We start from the raw sequence: 19339 nt of genomic DNA, 5'->3' as shown, positions 1-19339 counted from the left end.
GGGTGGAATGAGATTAAAAGAATGTGGTGTGCCATCTCCTACAAGATCTTATGAATTGTTAAAAATAGAGAATATTTAAAAGAAACAAGCAATTATTTAGGTTGATTGAGGAACAGTGGTTTGTTTACTAACAAATATTAAATAGCATAGTATTAAATTTAGAAAAATGTATATTTTTAGATGCTCCTGGTGGAACCGGTAAAACCCACTTAATCAATCTACTTTTGGCTATAGTAAAAAGCTCATATTACGGGATTGCAATTGCAGCTGCATCATCAGGAATTGCTGCTACGCTTTTACATGGAAGAAAAACTGCTCATTCTGCTTTCAAGTTTCCACTCAATTCGAACAACAAATATGGTGAAAGTTCTAAAAAAAGCAAGCTCATAGATTAGGATAAAAGTCCAATGTCTCATAAGAAAGGATTTGAAGCTTTAAACAACTGTCTTAAGGAACTGAAAAATTCGAATTTATTGATGGGAGGAGTCACGATACTGTTGGCTGAAGATTTTCAACAAACTCTACCAGTCGTACCAAGAGGAACTACAGCTAATGAAATTGCAGCCTGCATCAAGTCTTCATATTTGTGGCCTCTAATAGAAAAAGTTTCTTTGACCATAACTATCCGAGGACATTTAAAAAGAGACAGGACCGTTAAGCAGTTTTCAGAGTTACTCTTAAAAATAGGAGATGGAATATGAAGAAAAAATTACTTTGTCGACTGCATTAGGTTCTGTTGTAAAAACTATAAAGGAACTAACAGACAAAATATATCCAGGCATCGAAAACAATAAAGGTAAATCAATGGACTGGTTATTTGATATGGTCATATTGACATCAAAAAATGATACAGCAGGAGGAATAAACAAAGTATTATTTGACATTTTCAAAGCAAAAAATATGGAATGCAGATCAGTGAATTCAGTACTAGATGTAGATGATGCAGTTAATTTATTATCCAGTTGAATTTCTAAATTCACTCAACCCTCCTGGATTTTCACTACATTTATTAATATTAAAAATTGGTTGTCCTATAATTCTTCTCTGAAATTTTAGGCCACCGAAATCGTGAAAAACGGGCACGTCTACGGATTATTGGTCTACAAAAGAATTTGATTGAAGCTATTATTATGACTGGATCTGCAAAAGGTGAATCAGTTCTTATTCCTTGCATACCAATGATACCATTAGATTATCCTTTCCAATTCAAGAGAATGCGGTTTTCTGTAAAAGTATGTTTTGCCATAACAATAAACAAAACACAAGGCAAACTTTGAAATTTGCAGGAATCAATATAAAATAAGACTTTTTTTCACATAACCAATAGTATGTGGCAATGTGGCATGCTCCAGAGTCAGTACACCCACGAGTTTAGATATTTTGACACAAACAGGAATTACTTTTAATGCAGTTTATAGAAATATTATATAAACGATAAAAATCAGCTTAATGAACAATTAATATTATATGTCATATTGTTTTAAACAATTTTATTTAAATTTAATTAACTAGACATTATTTAATTTTACCAGATAACAACAATTAATAAATCCGGAAACGTCGGGTATTTCAGCTTGTAGAACGTAAAAATAAAATTTAATTTGCCAAAAATTAAAATATGTGACAATATGCCCATTTTCTTATTGTTTTATTTTATTGTTTTTGTTATTTTATCTAAAGAATGTGTAAAATTTTCTACCCAAAACTACCTTCAATTTGTATTTTCTATTAAGTGGTGGAAAACTTAAAAAATTAAAACCTATTTGAAACATTTTTGCTCCGAATCTAAATAATGTACTCGGCTAAGTCAATATGAACATTATAATATCGATACGCTATTATAAAAATTTATATATTTCAAGAATTTTTTCTACAAGCTTTATGGTAGCCTAACATCAGTAGAACTAAAAGATAATGTTATCTTGCTTACGTGTTGGAGTAAGCAGGAAATCACACGCGTCTTATCTTTTTCTCATCTACTAATATAATGACATTTCACTGCAATACATAAGTCATATATTATCAGATAATCATAAGATTAATATATTGGTATTTGATCGACATTATCCTCGTAAATGGTGTACAAGAGATTTTTGAAACAAATGAAATGGTAAACTCTATTTACTATATATCCCCCCCTCTTCATAATATTATTAATCAAATAGTTCGTGTGTACGTATATAAATAAATATATAAATATATATATATATATAGCTTTTGTAACGCAACCTGATTAAGATAATATCATACTTAATATACCCACAATCTTATTTACAAGCAGAGCTTGATTAACGATGTTCTTACCAGATATCTACATATAAATATAAGTGGTGCCATGGTGGTCCCTCGAAAAAAAAATACAAGCCCAACACCAACTAAATAACAAATAAGAACATCTTGATCCGTTATGATCAGAGTGAATTAATTCACAAACAAGCCCATGAAAAAAGCTTGCAATATTATGAACTCCACAATAGTGAATACTTATTGACAATTCCGAAACATGTGAACATTTGCAAATTAAACTTATGAGATTAAATTAATAAATTCACAACTTTGTTTAACGCATGAAAGGTAAGTATATTATACCAATAGATAATTATACTCATAAAGTATTTCAAAAGTTTGTGTAAACAAATGTATTTAATCTAAAAAAATATATTGTTATAGATAATACTATAGGTAATACATAATACAAAACAAATTAATATATTTTTCTACTTAATACAAATATGAAAATAGAAGTTGAATAAGTTTGACTACACATATTTTTCACACCGATAATCCATCAAAAGTTTATCTTATAAACATAATAATTGTCATAATTTTTGTTTATAAATAGTTGCATTGGTTGTAGATTTATTATCAATAATGAAAGTTAGTATTATTGTTTTTCGTATACAAATGTTTGCAATAGGTTACTCGAGTAGATCGGGTATAATCATCCATAAAATTGTCACACAGTATAAGGCCTAGGATAAGAACAATATTTTAAAACCAAATATATGTGTGAATTTTATATGCCTACTCAAAACTACTCAATTGAATTTGACAAAATTCTTAGGGATAGTTTTTATAAATGTCCGAAAAGTTTAGAAAGTAATAGTAATTTAAACCACATTAAAATATAATAAATGCTAAATTCAATGTATGACATACGATTTCTAATTTAGGAAGAATTAATTTACAAAAGTAAATAGGAACACTGACGCAAATTTTTCCGTGAAATGAGATACACTAAAACCGATATTGTCATGCAAGATTTTCTGCAAAAAAAGAAATAGTACATAGACAAATCCTAGTTATTCAGCTAGTAATATTATAATAGTATACTGTTTATATATTTGTATTACCCAAATATGATTTGGAGTAAAATACGATGGTTAGTATGAATCGACTGTATATTAGTATCTCAGTTCGTGAGGATTTCGGTGGCAGTGTACTTCGTTTTGTGGACAAATTTGACAGGACATATGTACAATCCGCCTAAGGTGGTTTAGACACTGTGTTTGTTGTTTTTCAGCTTAGGTATAATAACTTCGCGAGAAGATTGCTTTAGGTTTACCTCCGGTCGGGAAAATTAACAATAAATGTAATCAACACTGCACAATTTTAACATGGTGGAATCCTTAGTGTCATCAAATATTCTTTAAGCATTTACCCTATTTAAACTAAGCCAATTAAACGATGGCTGTATTTTTCATGGTCTTTTATTTTGTTGCTAAACATTACTGTGAAGAGATCGGTACCTATCTATGCTTACTATGCTTAAAACCTACTCCTCAAAAACTCTCAACAGTTGGATAAGTAGTTTCACAACCAACTCTATGGTGTGAAAAACATACTAATTTTGATAACCAATTCCCATATAATTTACCAAAATCCCTTCTTGGAACATGCTTACATTATATTATGTGAAACATTATATTGCAAAATATCTTAAAATATAGCAAAATAAATATATAGGTAATTACTTTTATTGAGTAAAATCAAAATCGAATATAAAACATCCAATGTTTTTTTTAAAACATCCAAAGTTCTCAGAGATAAATGGATCTCATAATTGTATCGTACAAATTTGGACAATATATTATACCGTCAAATACTAAATAGGATCGATGGCTTCATTTTATATATTCAAATATACTCAGGTACGTTAAGTAAAAATTGTATTTTTTATTGTACATAAAAATTGCAAAACTATAGAATAAATGGTATATTTTCTGTTTGTTAATTTAAAAATAACACGTAGAACAAATTATGTCAATAAAATATACTCAAATAATCCACCATCCTTCTACACTAACTTAAATATTATAATCTATACTGAAAATCTCTAAGGAGAACAATAAAAGTATGGCAATAAATATTTATTTTTTATTAAAAAAATCATAATTAAAAACTACTGTTATCATAGTTGATCATAAAAAATTAAGTGAATTTACTTATTCTTAAGTCCTATCAGCTTGGCATAAAAGTTTATAATTTAATTAATAGATTTTATATTTCAAAACTATTGTGGGTTTTAAATTAATTTTGAAATGTAAGGTAGTATAATATAACCAGGTACTTAAGTCTTTAAGTGTTAACTTTTTTTTTCCTAATACACCATTTACAAAATCAATTTTTTTAAATGAAACATAAAGAAATTAAGGTAATATAAAAATCAATAAGGGTTTCTATTTTTTATTAATTAGAATATTATGTTTAGTACAATATTCCAAGTCCAGACTAATAATTTTTTATAATGAAACTTTATATCACGAATTCTCCAAAACTGAAATTCATATAATTTTAAAAATAGCTTGAGTTACGACAATTTTTATTAGTGGAATATATTCTTTACTAATTACTGAAAATTTTATATTATCTAAATAATTATATCACAGTTATACAAGAGTTCTGAAAAAGTTGAAATAACCACTTTATACGTCCACTAAATATATTTTGTACGATAGTAAAAAATAAAAGTTACTTACAATCAAAAATTAAATTATAGTAGGAGTACTAAAATGTGAAATATTTGAATCATTCGATATTAGTTTTAGATGTCCAATGTATTAAGAGGACGCCACACTCGCATGTGTTGTCTCAGTCTTACAAACGTATAACATAGCAAAATCTTTTTAGCGCGGGACAACTATTCTCCCTCAATATTTATAATAGAATTTTCAAAATTTCACAACGCATAGGTAAGAACTTTATCCGTGTCATAGCGTCGTTATTTTTTTGATAACATAAATATAGTTAAAGTTATAAGCTTAAGAAAATACATATATTTTTTCATTAAATTACTTAAAATTATTGGTTTGTGCTGTATCAAAAAAATAACGACGCTATGACACAGATAAAGTTCTTACCTATGCGTTGTGAAATTTTGAAAATTCTATTATAAATATTGAGGGAGAACAGTTGTCCCGCGCTAAACAGATTTAGCCATGTTACGCACTTATAAGACGGATACAACACATGCGGGTGTAGCGTCCTCTTAAGGACGCTATTTTGATTGTAAATATGGTTGTATTGATTTTTTGTCGAAAATTGCCATATTATATTTCAGAAAGTCACAAAATTTATTGGATATAACTATTCATAGACTTTAGATATTTATGTTAAAACTGTTATGATAAAAATTACAATTTTATATACCAACTTATTCAGTTGTAAATGATTTAAAAAATAATTTTTATTCAGTTATTTAGTTAAATTTTTTTAAATAAAAAATATTAATATAATACACATCAGTATGGTATTAAACATATGCTTCAAAAGATTTAGTAAATGGATAAACAAAAATAATATGAATACTATTTTCTAATATTATTGCTATAATTTTTTTGGTTCATTTAGTTCGTTTTTTTATTCTAATTTTAATTAGTAAAACTAATAATATTACTTGTTTAATATCATGTTTTTAGTAAATAATTATATTCTTCACTATTTTTATTTTACTTTTTGGATAAAAATAATGTTTGATGATATATATATATATATAGTTAATCATTTTACTTTTTTTTTTATTGAGTTTAATTTAAAAGCATATATTTTAATATTTTTTAATTAATTATAAATGTATAAAAATTCATTTAATATAACTTTTTACAGTAGTGTAATCCAAAAGATTTAAGTAGTCCTACGCAGATAAGAGTATCGAGTCTTGTGGTAATTTCAAAAAGTCATTTTTTGATTTTCTAAGTTCGATAAATACTTAGCAAAGAAACTGTCGAATGTATAAAGACATTTTAACAAGGACTTGGTACTAATCCAGCTTAGGATCAAAATTTTGCTCTGCATGTGACGATTTATCATTGTTTTTCATATTTTAAATTACTACAGAAACTGACACTCTACCTAGTGGCACGAAACCAACACGAGTATAAGCATTATTTTTGTTTTTATTTTTATTTTTATTTGATAAAAATGCCATTACGTTTACGTTAAGATTATTATCGTTGTGAAATTAAGATAAGCAATTTATAATATCAACAATTCAGAAACAAAAATAAAAATAAATCATTTAACAGGTCCAAAGCTAAAAACACAAATAATTGTACGTTATAGTATGATTATAGAACTTTGGCTTTATGAAACAAAACTAATCCAATTCAAATTATCTTCTTTAAATTGAAAAATTTACAAAGATCTTTGAACTATGATAGTTACTAATCATCATAAGCCGTGTTACACTAATAATTATTATCATAACATTTATACAACGTAGTGAATTTCATATAATAATTCTATTATTGTCATAACACTTTTTTTCTTTTAAATATATTCCATACTTCCGATACATTTCGTGAATTATGATTTTTTTTCTACTCTCTTCCAAATTGTATAATTACTATTCAAAAGAGAAAAACAAAAGTGTTCTCAATCCTAAAATAAGTCCCAACTCCTTGATGTTTATACATAATCATTAAACGTTGATTCTTGGACTTTTCAATGTAATTTATCTCTAGCTATAATTTCCAGCAAAAAAATATTGATATGGTTCGGAATATATTTAAAATGGATTTCACTCATTTCACGAGTAAATCTATAAAACTTACGCATGACTTGATAACTGGTGTATATTTTGGAGCTGTCCGTCAGCGCCAAATAAAAATGGATTTATCAATCTTGCGAGACAGCTCATTAAAAATTCAACAACAACTATTACCAACAGAATAATAAAACATACATAAAACTAAGTATCTAACAAACTGGTACCTACGCACAGTAAAATACTTTATCAAAATATAAAGACTAATATAAAACTCATTTTCACCCACGTAATTCAGTTTTATCATTGAGTGATCATATGAAATTATACAATTATGTATATTATATATTATACGATTTATACATAAACATTTTAATTGGGTTGACAATTGTTTTTAAACGGATTGAATAATTATAATTTATAATCCATTTTTGTATGTATATGTTCTGAGATTTTAAGTTATCAGTTAATCGAATTTATAATTCGTTAAAATTTAATGTTAACATCTATTAAATATTGGTATTTTCTCCAAACAAGAATTAAATAAGACTAAAAATTGTCTATTTACAACAATAATAATATATTTTCAACCTAAAACATTTTTGCAAATGCACTATTTACTAGTACAGCGGTTGTCAAACTGTGGTACGCGTACCACTAGTGGTACGCGAAAGACTCCATGGTGGTACGTGAAAGGCCGCATGGTGATGATAGGATGGAAAATTAAAAACAAATATAAGATTCTTAGCGTAACGATGATTTTACAATGCCATGTGTTTTTTTTTAATATTCAGATAATAAAGGTTTGATTTCACGGAAAATACGTCAATAAATAAGATATCGTATAGGTATAATCGTTGATATTGTCGATATTTTTAATCATCAGTGGTATGCGACTGATTGATAATATACTTAAGTGGTAGGCGAAAAAACAAGTTTGAGAACCGTTGTACTAGTATATTGTACAAGAGTTCAAATATTACAAACTCATCGTATCGTTAAGATAATTGGCACAGTATCTAGTAACAATACAATCTAAATATTTTACTAATACAAACTGAATGTTTAATCTGAATGTAATATGGTATTATTGCTTCAAACGAATGAAATAATTATGATTACTAATTTATTAATGGAAGTCAATGATTAAAATAAATGTGTTAAATGTATAAATATTAGCGCCGTTAACATTTCAACGAGACAGTAGATTGCTCTCCAAACGATCTATTTAAATTATTTTCCCCAGTTTTAAACCCACCTTTGTCACCAACTCCTTTTCAAAGACGACAAACACGTTAATGTAAAACATGACAAACACTAATCTATTAATTTCCTCTCCTGTCTAGATATATTAACAAAACAACTATTCTATCGAACCAGATAACATTTCTGCCCATTCAAATTACTTTTACTGTATGTTGTTGTCTAATCCTCTCTTTCTCCTCATTTAACTTTCTTAATACCTAAGAACCTACTCCGTCGCGTGGAAAATTTTTTAGATCACATATATACTTAAATCTTGTGACCCAATGGACTTTTTCAAAGAATAGATTCATCTATGTTCTTTAATTTATTGCTCAACCTTTTAGAAACCCTTAACGGCCTTAACTCATGTACCGAGAGCAGTATTGACCTTTTCATAATTATATTAGGTTATAGTAGTCTACTTGGCTTTTAGCCCGAAAATCTTTCATCATAAGTAATTGATAACCTCGAAGTTGATTTCCAAATTAATGCTATATATTTACTAACTTTAAAAAGTATTCAATACGGTTGACTGACCACTGTCTTCTAATAAATACCCAAGTCCCAAGATAATCTTGACAATAGTGATCCTATTCTCTCTTGGCTTGCATCATACTTTACCACACGTATACGAATTTCTCTATCAACGATATCCTCTCCAATAAACCATTATCATACTATCTTATTATGTAACCTACTAGCCTTCTTAGCCCTATTCTCTTCATCTTATTTGTTCTCTTGTTATTGAATTGTATATTGTTTATTTGTTTGCTAAAGTCTTATTATTTGCCGATAATATTAAACTGTATCTCATAATAAACTTCCCAACTTTAATCTGACCTCAATACTTTCCATGACGTTTTTTTGTTATATTACCTACTATTTAGTTATCAATTTGTGTTTCGAATTTTCTATATCCATGATATTATCTTATTTTTAATCAAACTTTATCTAAATAAGATTTTGAGTATTGTTGTTACTTAAATAAAATGAATAATAGTTCTCAAAAAACCCTATAATTAATTTTATTGAACACAGGATGAAACTAGTATAAAATTATGATTCATATTATTTTAAGCAACATACGATATAATAAATTGAAATGTATATGGTACAAATATTGTAATATGCATAATGAAAGTAATTAATAGTAATTTACTTTGAAATTGTTTTAAATTCATCGATTTTAAATATATCACGTTCATATTGTGTATTTTATAAGTATGCCAAGAAACTACTGATTATGCATTGTAATTTACAAATTAATATTGATCATTACTCGTGTCAAATAAATTCCAACGAAAAAATTTCAGCCAAATATGAATAAGTTACCTAACATTTTAATAACTGTATTGCTTGAAACACTTTAAATGTCACAGTTCTTTATATTATATCCATACGTATTTTTGGACTTCCAAGAAAATAAAATTCCCAACCAAATGTACGCGGGAAATAAATATTTGCATAGCTGTTTTAAGCCGTTAACTCGACCGGAGCTTTCAATGGATATCCCTTCATAATATACATCTATATCAATAGTAGAATACCTACTATAGCTTAAATCCCACAGGATATCTTATATATTTAAATATTGTACTACGACTAGTATTACCTGGATCGTAGTCCATGCCCACGTGCATTTCTGCCATTTTCGTGTGCGTGATGTCTTTATGTGAAGCCAGGAACAACACCACTTCTCGTTTTTCATTTTTGATCGGCACAATGTCCAGCAAACACCAGAATGGAGATCCTAAACAAAGAGAACACGATTGATTTCTAAATCCACAGCAAAATGTTATTTCCGTATTGAAACAGACAAACAGACTACGGTTCAAATTTACGGTAGACCTGACAAATCATTTTCGTTAAACACGTTCAAATATTTCATCATGACAAGAGGTATATATCGTTATTCCGTTCGAGTCAATCTTTAGTAGTGTAGACGATGAGGTATCTTATTTCCAATTTGTTTTTTTAGCTCTCGTAAAAGTAGTATTTTATAACCAATAAAATCACATTTCTTTGACTCACCATTAAGTGACCGGTCAAAATATCTTATGGCAAAAATGTCTTTGTTCAAAATATTTATAAACTAATGTTTTAATTTATATTCATATGATTAATTTATCTCCATACAATCAAATATATTATTTCAGTAGTGCTATCAGCGCTATCGCCGTGTGAACCATTGAATTACATAGATATTATTATTTCATATCATTATATTATTATCTTCGATCGACATTTTATATCTTAATAACTGCTAGTCTACTAATTACGAAAACTGGCCGGTGATCCCCGTCAAAGCTTAACTATCTAATACCAAAATTATTTTGGCAGTGAACTCGTCACCCCAAAACACATTTAGGTGATAGAAATTGAAAATTATAATGTGGGAACGGGTATTGAGTAAATGGAATAATGATTTTGGAATTATATAAACTAAACTATACTATATCATAATAAACTATCTTATGACACCTTCTACATAATATAAATAAAATAAAATACTGTATCTCTGCAGTGTGTGATAAAACGACAAATTGCGACATTTGCAAACGTCGGGGTAAAAATTAAAATATTACGTCCCTTGGTTATTCGGTTATCAAAAAACGAATATAACAAAATTATATATAAAACCTAATTTATATATATATATATATTATAATATATGCAAATGAAAAGGCAGAAACATCTGTAAATGATTTCACTTCGTATAAACGTCCGATTTTTACGCTACCTTTAGTACCGTGGCCGTTTATTGCCATTATTATTATTATTATTATTTTTTTTTCATAGCTGATTTATTCAGCAAACAACAAAGAACATCTCTAATGACTTTATCGTTCATTTACCAGTAAATCTTGTTTTGGTGACAAGCGACAGTAAAGACGGCAACGAGTACCAAATGTACACAGCGAGCACTTTTGTGTTTCCGCGCCATCGCCATACTTCTGTCAATTATTTAAAAATTTTTTCTTCTCATTTTCAGTTCTCTCTTTATACATAAGTGAATCGCAATTCCCTTTCCACGATGATAAGTTACGTAAATGTATAACGTGCCGATGTAGACACAGTGGCATTTTTTTTTTTTTCGTTTAAATACTATTATTTAATTTTCAACAAAAATGTAGTCATTAATTAGTGGTTGGTGTGGTGATAAGGATAAAAAAAAACACAAGAAAGAAGGTAGTAAAAACACAAATAATGTAAGTTAAATGATTATATATATTTAAAAAACTAACTTTTCGACATAAAAAAACATTGCAAAACCACGAGCCTGCCAACGTTTTTAAATTATTTTTTATAGAACTTCTGTACTTTATTAATTACCATTGCAAATGAAATATAATCCGACATAACTGTCCGATTGTTATTTTAAAATGCAATGATAATGACAGGCATATAAATTGCTTATCATAAATGTAATAATATAATCAATACGTTTTTTAATTATCTATAAATTATAAAAGTAACAACAAGTGGATAAAGGCATTATGAGGTAGTGTATAAAAAGTTTGAAAGTTATATTCAAAGCTAAAAATAAAATGTAAATTATCACACCAAATAAAATTTGAACTTAAAAATATACTAACAATATAGATAAAGTAATTGGGTACTTATCACATAATATAGGTAGTTGTAGTTCTTCAACTAAATCTCTATGACTTAACCAACCAAATACGTCATGTCATGTGATTTTAGTGTATGATCTAAAATCGTAATTCACATTTCCCGGTGCATTGGCGAATAAGCACATGCATATGTATATTACGGTTTCTCTATTGCATTAAATTCACTACCCTACTCATGTAACACTAAGACACGTATCAATACAAACAAACATTTTTATCATTAATACACTGAACAAATTATGATTTAGGCAACACTTACACAGAAATATACACCCACGCATGAACACATTTAAATATAAAATTAACATAATTTATGTTTGAATACATTTTATCTATATAATACATAAATAGATACTGAAAAATTATGACTCTGAGTAAGGTTGAATATACCTATCTTTATACAAATATATAATAATGTTCTAATACATTGTATTCTCAAGCAATCCATTTACGCAACATTGATTTTTGTGCCATACAAATAGGAAATAAATGCTAATAAATGTATTTATTTCCACTGTTAAGATATTATTCAATTCGATATTGCATTCATATTTACGCCATACATATTATATTAGTAATAATACTAAAATAAAAAATCGTGATAGGTAGATAATTACTAGGTATATTATAGTACACATATATATATATATGTATATTTGACCTTAATACGAATTTGTTGAAATTCATCAACTTATTCAAAATTAAATATATTATATATGATAATTTCAGTCCTTGACACTAGTTAAATATTTTATTTTCTAATTATTAATGAGTTACAAGTGTCTTATAAACCAACAAAATTACTGAAACTAACAAGCAGTTACTTACTTTTTTGTAGAGTAATATTAGATATAATATTAGCTAGGTATTGACTAAAAGTAAGTTAATTATATTTAACAGAAAGTGGTGCTATAATTTATAAACCATTAATGCAGTTTATAGCTTAAAAGGTTGCCCTTTTTATAATACGCTATTTATTGACCGCTTAATTTTAAACTCTTCCACGGCCGAAAATACTTTATAATGAACCCTTGCCCCATATTTGGTATGTTTTACACTAATCCTTATATTATTCATTCATCCCAAATATTTAGGTTACTCACTCAGTTAGAATTGGATTACGTTAAATAAAGAATAGAAGACAGAATTATGGAAAAAACGTGGCTTAAAAATTACAGAAAACAATGTGGTCTTTAAATAATAACTTAAATAACTCAGTTAGTAGTATTTTGAGTGAAAAATCATAATTTTATTGTACGACAGGTGAAATATTCAACTAGAAAATATGTATAATATTGACCAAAGGGCACGATTATTTTTGTTTTCAATAAAATAAAAAGTTTTGAACAATTTTCTTGATAAATGTTGTTTTACAAAAAATCAAATTTAATATATTACAGAAAATATTTTTAATTTTTAAAATTTATATTTTAAGTAATGTAAAATATGTTAAGATATCTGTGTGATTTAAATTGGAATTGAAAAACATTTAAAAACTTAATTAATGGAAAATGCATTATTGAATAGATTATATTTGATAAATGATTTAGTCGAATGTCTCCTTTATCTAAATCTTATAATTCACCGAAATTCTTGTTTAAATTATAATACCATATTGTGGAGTTTCATCATTAAAAAATGGTTTCTATAAACAATACTTCTGTTAACATAAAACTTATACCTACCTAGTTTATAACTTGAAATTATTTTAAAATTAAATACCTAGTTACAGACTGTGGTATTTTAAATAATAAATAACAATGATATTGGTAGTAGAAAATTAAATGTAGTTATAAAAATAAATTATTTCAGTATTCTATAGTATTTTATAGAACTTCTAATTTTAATAATGATATTAAATAATGCTTCACAATAACTATCAGTAGATATATAATGTGATTAAAAATGTAAATAAACGTTAAATTAAAAGTTAGAACAGATACCTCAAATTCCTATTTTATTTATTTTTATTTATTAACTTAATTGTTTCAATACACCATGTATTTTTCAATGTTTTTCGATTATTTAAAATCATAAATACGACATTTTTTTAACACAAAATTAGAGTGACAAATGAAGTAAACGGGTTATCCTTAGGTATAAAATACTGTTTTATACAATCGACGTTATCGGTCTTAACTTTTCATCGGTAATAAAGTGTTGTGTTCAATTTATGTGGTGTTATTATCCTGAATATTTTCATTTAGTTGAATGTTATTAACGTTAACAATTCTGTATGATCGAATTCATGGTTGTTATACAAACGACTCTAAAAAGAATAATGGTTAGTCCGATGGACCACGGAAATTACACTAGCAGCAATACTAAGGATAGTTAACCCACGATTTTCGTCTTAAAATTTTTACTAATACAATAATAAGTATTATTCCTTTTCTCACTTATTCATATTACTTTTTATTAATTGTATGGGTCGACTCTCTTATCGCTAGCCACCCTTGCAATATACCGTAATCGGATAAAAAAGCTAGGGGATAAAAAATACATGTGATAAAAAAAGACATGGATTTATTTTTGTGCTAAAACAATATAAATATAATTGGAAATCATATCTGTGTTAAAGGGTGCTTTTATCAACTTACCTATAACACACAAAGAAAAATTCAGAGTCTTGGACTTGAAAATATGTATCGAACTAATAATAATATTAGTGTATTTTGTAGAAAACTAGATAGTCTAGCATTTTTACCAGAAGATAAAGTATTAAAGGGAATCGATTTTTTAGAACAATTATGCCATCGGAGGCCATAGATTATTTTGACACCACGTATGTCCACGGGTCTTATAGAAGCGTTCAGTGTAATTCGAATAATGGTATCAGACTACGAAATATCCCACCACTCTATTCACCATCAATATGGAATATCCATAAAACTACCCTTGAGAATGGACATCGAACCAATAACCAAACAGATGGGTGGATCCATCGTTTTTCAAAATTAGTAGGCCACAATCATCCTTCTATTTGGACATTAATTTAAAAAACAAGGTTAGAGTTGTCTTCTGATGATACATAATTAGCTCAATTTGCAATAGGCAACATAAACAAAAAAAAAAACTTATGAAAACATGCAAGAAAAATTATACCAAATATGTAGTGATGGCTTAACTCTACGAACGATGGATAAATATTTAACAGCTATTGCTTACACAATAAGATTATTTTAATAGTTTTTTTATTCTACATTTTAAATTTTAACTTTTTTAAATAATTTTAAGTTTTATTGTACTCAATTTTAAAATAAATCCATGTCTTTTTTATCTGATGTATTTTTTATCCCGTAGCTTTTTTATCCATGACTTTTTTATCCTAGATTTGCAATATCAACTTCAATTATCCATGTCAGCAACTTGGAAGATAAATTTATTTTTCAAATATTACATAGTGTAAATTATATTTAAACAACTGGCATAAGATATTAAAATGAATCTCAGTAATACATAATATTGTAAAGAAATATATTTTTTTTAACTGTCAGAAACACTATATGAGTAGGTAATTTTCAATATATTATTATTACTCGATCGCTGATGCACGTAATAATAATACATAATAATATTATCATTTATTTGCATAAATAGTCATCAAGATGTTCCACATTGCAATAAAATAGTTTTAACGTTTTCTTGGAGGTTAATATAATATTGATTGTAGAAACTATTTTATAGCAAAAGTATAAGATCTTATTATAATACACAGCTAAAATGTCGTTTTCGTAGGTACCTGCTAACCGTTATCATAATAATTAATGTGTTGATCATAAATTTACAATACCTACCCTACCTACAAATTTAAAAAGCTGAATGGCATAAACAGAATCAAAATTTAATTTCCTTTAACTCGGTGCTCGACATTCGTGTGTTTTTATTATATACTTTTGAAACCAATGATAAATAATATTATCGTAATAACCAAAAAAACGCTTCCGATCGGAAATAATTGAAACTGCAGAATGATAAACATAAATTATTACGATACCAATACCTACTTATAATGTTATTGTTTTATTTACGCATTATCGATTTTTAATGACGTGTTTACGAACGATTTTCAAAATTTGATAAAACAGAAATACAGACGACATTTTAAGTATAAGTAATTCTAGAAAATATCTATCGAACCGCCTTGTTATTTATAGTGCATTTTAAAACTCGTGGATACGTGATTAGACTCTGTAGGTCGGTCCATTGATTGAACAATTTCGGAATAGGTAAGTAGTTTTTTTCATAAAACGAATAAATACATAGTTTTTTCGGTACAGTGAACATAATAATATAATAATATAATAGGTTACACATTCGTAGAAAACAACATTATAATAATATAATTACGTATCGACATATTGATATGGTTAAGATATTTCCAAAATTAAATAAGAAATAAATTATATTTTTAAAATTAATATTTTGGAATTTATTGAGCGTTAAATTATTCAACACCAAAATCTATGCCATTATACATATTATACCAACTATTAAACGTTATATTATGATTATAATATAAGGTTTATTAATATTTTAATAATTTTATGTATAATACTCGTATCATTGTAAATGCATTTTGCTTTCTAAATGAGCAGGTTGTTGAAGTTATAACTTAAAATGGTAAATTTTGATTTATTCATAAGTTAAATAAATTCAAAATACAAAAACAGCTGCGACCCAGACTCATTTTTAAGCAATAATTTAGTTAAAAAATATTTGTAATAAAATCACGCATGATGTACCTAATTTATTATTTTAATATTTCTATATTTATAAAAACTTTTTTTAAGACATTAGTTTCATTTATCATTTAAAATGGCATAATAATTATTTTCATTCGTCAATCACTTCGGTTGAATAATAAGAGATTAAATGCATAAATATTAGTAATAAGGTTTTGAGCTTTAGTAAATGTAAGTCTGATTTTTTTTCAAATAGAAAACTATAAGAAAATCGTTTATATTAAGTGTAATATTTTTCATAATTGATTTTAAGTATAGATTACTTATAACTGTCACTAATTATTACTATAAACACAAAAATAAATTATTTTATAATTTTTAAAGACATAAACATTAACTCAATTAGAGAACACAAAATATTAAAATAAATTGAAGATTTAAAAAATAATATGTATTAAAGCAACAGTAAAAATACATATTTTAATGGAGGTACTCGTATAAATATAATTTAAGTGAAACGTTTTTAACTATTTGTGTTAATTAATAAAGTTTACACTGTTTACGGAAGCATAGATTAAAATCTATATTAGTATATTTTAATCTATGACATAAGAAGGTATTTCAAATATAAGAAACTTTGGAAGCCTTCATACCTTAAAAATCTCTAACCACATTCATTCATAATTATATTAATTTTATAATAAAAACTTTACATTCCCTGTTGAATAATTTATTCTCTGAGTAAGATAAGTAAGAATTTGATTTCAACTTAAAATTAAAAGCTAACAATTCTAATCATTTACAAAACAAAAAATACCTTGAAAAGATTAATTTCAAATTTTTAACATTTTTAGTTTCGTGTCAAAAGTTGGTTATAAATCAATGAGAACGTAGTGCGTAAATCTAATAAATAAATGTATGAGTTTGCATCATAATATCATTTAAAAACAAAAATAATAATTTTCTAACGCTTTAAAGGTAGGTTAAAGGTTTGGTTACCCAACCCTTTGGGCTAGTATCCACGTCAAATATTATTATAAAATAAACAAAAAAGCGGGGAGGTCGTGGATGTGGCTCTGCTGTACAGTAGGATACAAGTGGAATGGATGAAATTAAATTTGAATCTAATGATATTATATCATTGTATACGAAAAACGATTTTAAGCGGAGACGGGTTATCTGTCTAGGATATAATATAGATTATTAAAAATTTTCAAATCTTGGATTTAAAAAGAAAATTTTTTATGAATTTCTAGTTTAAAATAATTAACAAATTATCATGATTTTTACGTATGATGTCAAAATTCAAACTTTGAACGCTTATAAAAAAAAAATGTGACTATATATTTATTTTATTTTTCAACTTCTATTGTAAAAATATGTTAGGAGCTTTGTATTTAATTTTCAAATCTTAGATATAAAAAGAAAAACTTTTATGAATTTCTATCTAAGATAATTTGAAAATTGCCGTAATTTTTACGTATTAAGTCAATATTTGAACTTCAAATGCTAATAACAAAAAATTGTGCCTATGTATTTTTACAATATTTTAATAACTATAATAATTACTTATGAGGAACTTTGTATTAAATTTTCAAGTATTTTGATTAGGCCAAAAAAATTGTATAGACACTTCAAAAAAAAATTTTCAGAAAAATAAAAAATTTCAGTTGTCTATAAATATCTCAAAAAAATTCAAAATATTTAAAAATTAAATCATGTAAAAAAAATGCCAATCTAAATAACTAGTAAAAATTTTAAGTATCTACGACTTATACTTTTTGAATAATAACAAATATTTAAAATCGTTTGAGGATAAATCGTTATCGTTACGCTATTTCGTAAAAATTTAAAATTCAAAAGCACTTAACATTTTTCCTATACTGATGCTTCGAGTTTTCTCTATAGCTACTTGAAAAAAACTTTTGGAAAACTTAGAGTTGTATTTTTAATCCTTAGTTAAAAACACAAAAAATTTATGATTTTTCAACATCAAAATTATTTGCAAATTTTCGCGTTTTGACAGATTTCATAAAAATTTGAATTACAAACGCTTATAAAAAATAATCGAGGCTAACGATTTTCAATTTTTTTTGCTACAATAAGAATAAATCATAAGAACCTTGTATTAAATTTTCAAATTTTTTTGGTCATCCAACATTTTTTTACCGACACTTTAAAAAAAATTCTCATTAAAATTGAAAATTTCAGTAATCTATGAATGACTCAAAAAAAGTCAAAAATTTTTGAAAATTAAACTGTATATATATAACACTAACATAAACATTTGGTGGAAATTTCAAGTATTTACTGTGATTAGTTTTTGAATTACAACCATATTAATAAATCGATTTGGTTGAAAACTGGTTTTGCGTAAAAATTCCAGTTTTTCTGTTACTTTTTTTTTGTTTTTCTCGATTTTTTTGAAAACTGTTAAAAAATGTTTACTTTTGACCTCTATAATGCACCAGGAATATTCAATTTACCATCGGAAACCACCCCCGAAGTTTGAAATTGAAGCATTATTTCGACTAGTTATGCTGTATACAGACACAAAAAAAACACACACACATCATTGTAAAATCAATACATTCATCACTCCGTTCAGAATCTAAAACGTTTGAATATAATATATAATATTTTAAATTTTCTATGTACTCTAATGTTTTCGATTTAACAGTATTATAACCAGCTTACATTAAGTACATGTACAGGGGTTTTTTAAAAAAATAAAAACCTTGACCATTTTTTGGTTAACCAAAATTCGATTTCATATTTTTTTCGACGAT

At 26.4% G+C, this 19339-nt stretch overlaps 1 protein-coding gene and 1 pseudogene across 4 annotated transcripts in view; one reads left to right on the top strand and one right to left on the bottom strand.

Annotated features, from left to right (window-relative positions):
* The window catches only part of Elk (Eag-like K[+] channel), a 231636-nt gene that overhangs the window by 118465 nt on the left and 93832 nt on the right, over positions 1-19339 (bottom strand). For all 4 annotated transcript variants that reach the window (XM_089221973.1, XM_089221972.1, XM_089221975.1 and 1 more), the window contains exon 4: positions 9843-9980. In XM_089221973.1, coding sequence (XP_089078099.1) covers positions 9843-9980 — 138 coding nt within the window. The remainder of the gene's footprint in view (positions 1-9842; positions 9981-19339) is intronic.
* On the top strand, positions 14422-15051 carry LOC149057165 (uncharacterized; annotated as a pseudogene).

This window comes from Diuraphis noxia, unplaced genomic scaffold (genome assembly GCF_037042655.1).
Source record: "Diuraphis noxia isolate RWA-SAM2 unplaced genomic scaffold, SU_Dnox_SAM2 contig0003, whole genome shotgun sequence".
Taxonomy (NCBI): domain Eukaryota; kingdom Metazoa; phylum Arthropoda; class Insecta; order Hemiptera; family Aphididae; genus Diuraphis; species Diuraphis noxia.
The sequence above is the reverse complement of the archived record's forward strand: the minus strand, read 5'-3'. Positions and strand labels throughout refer to the sequence as shown.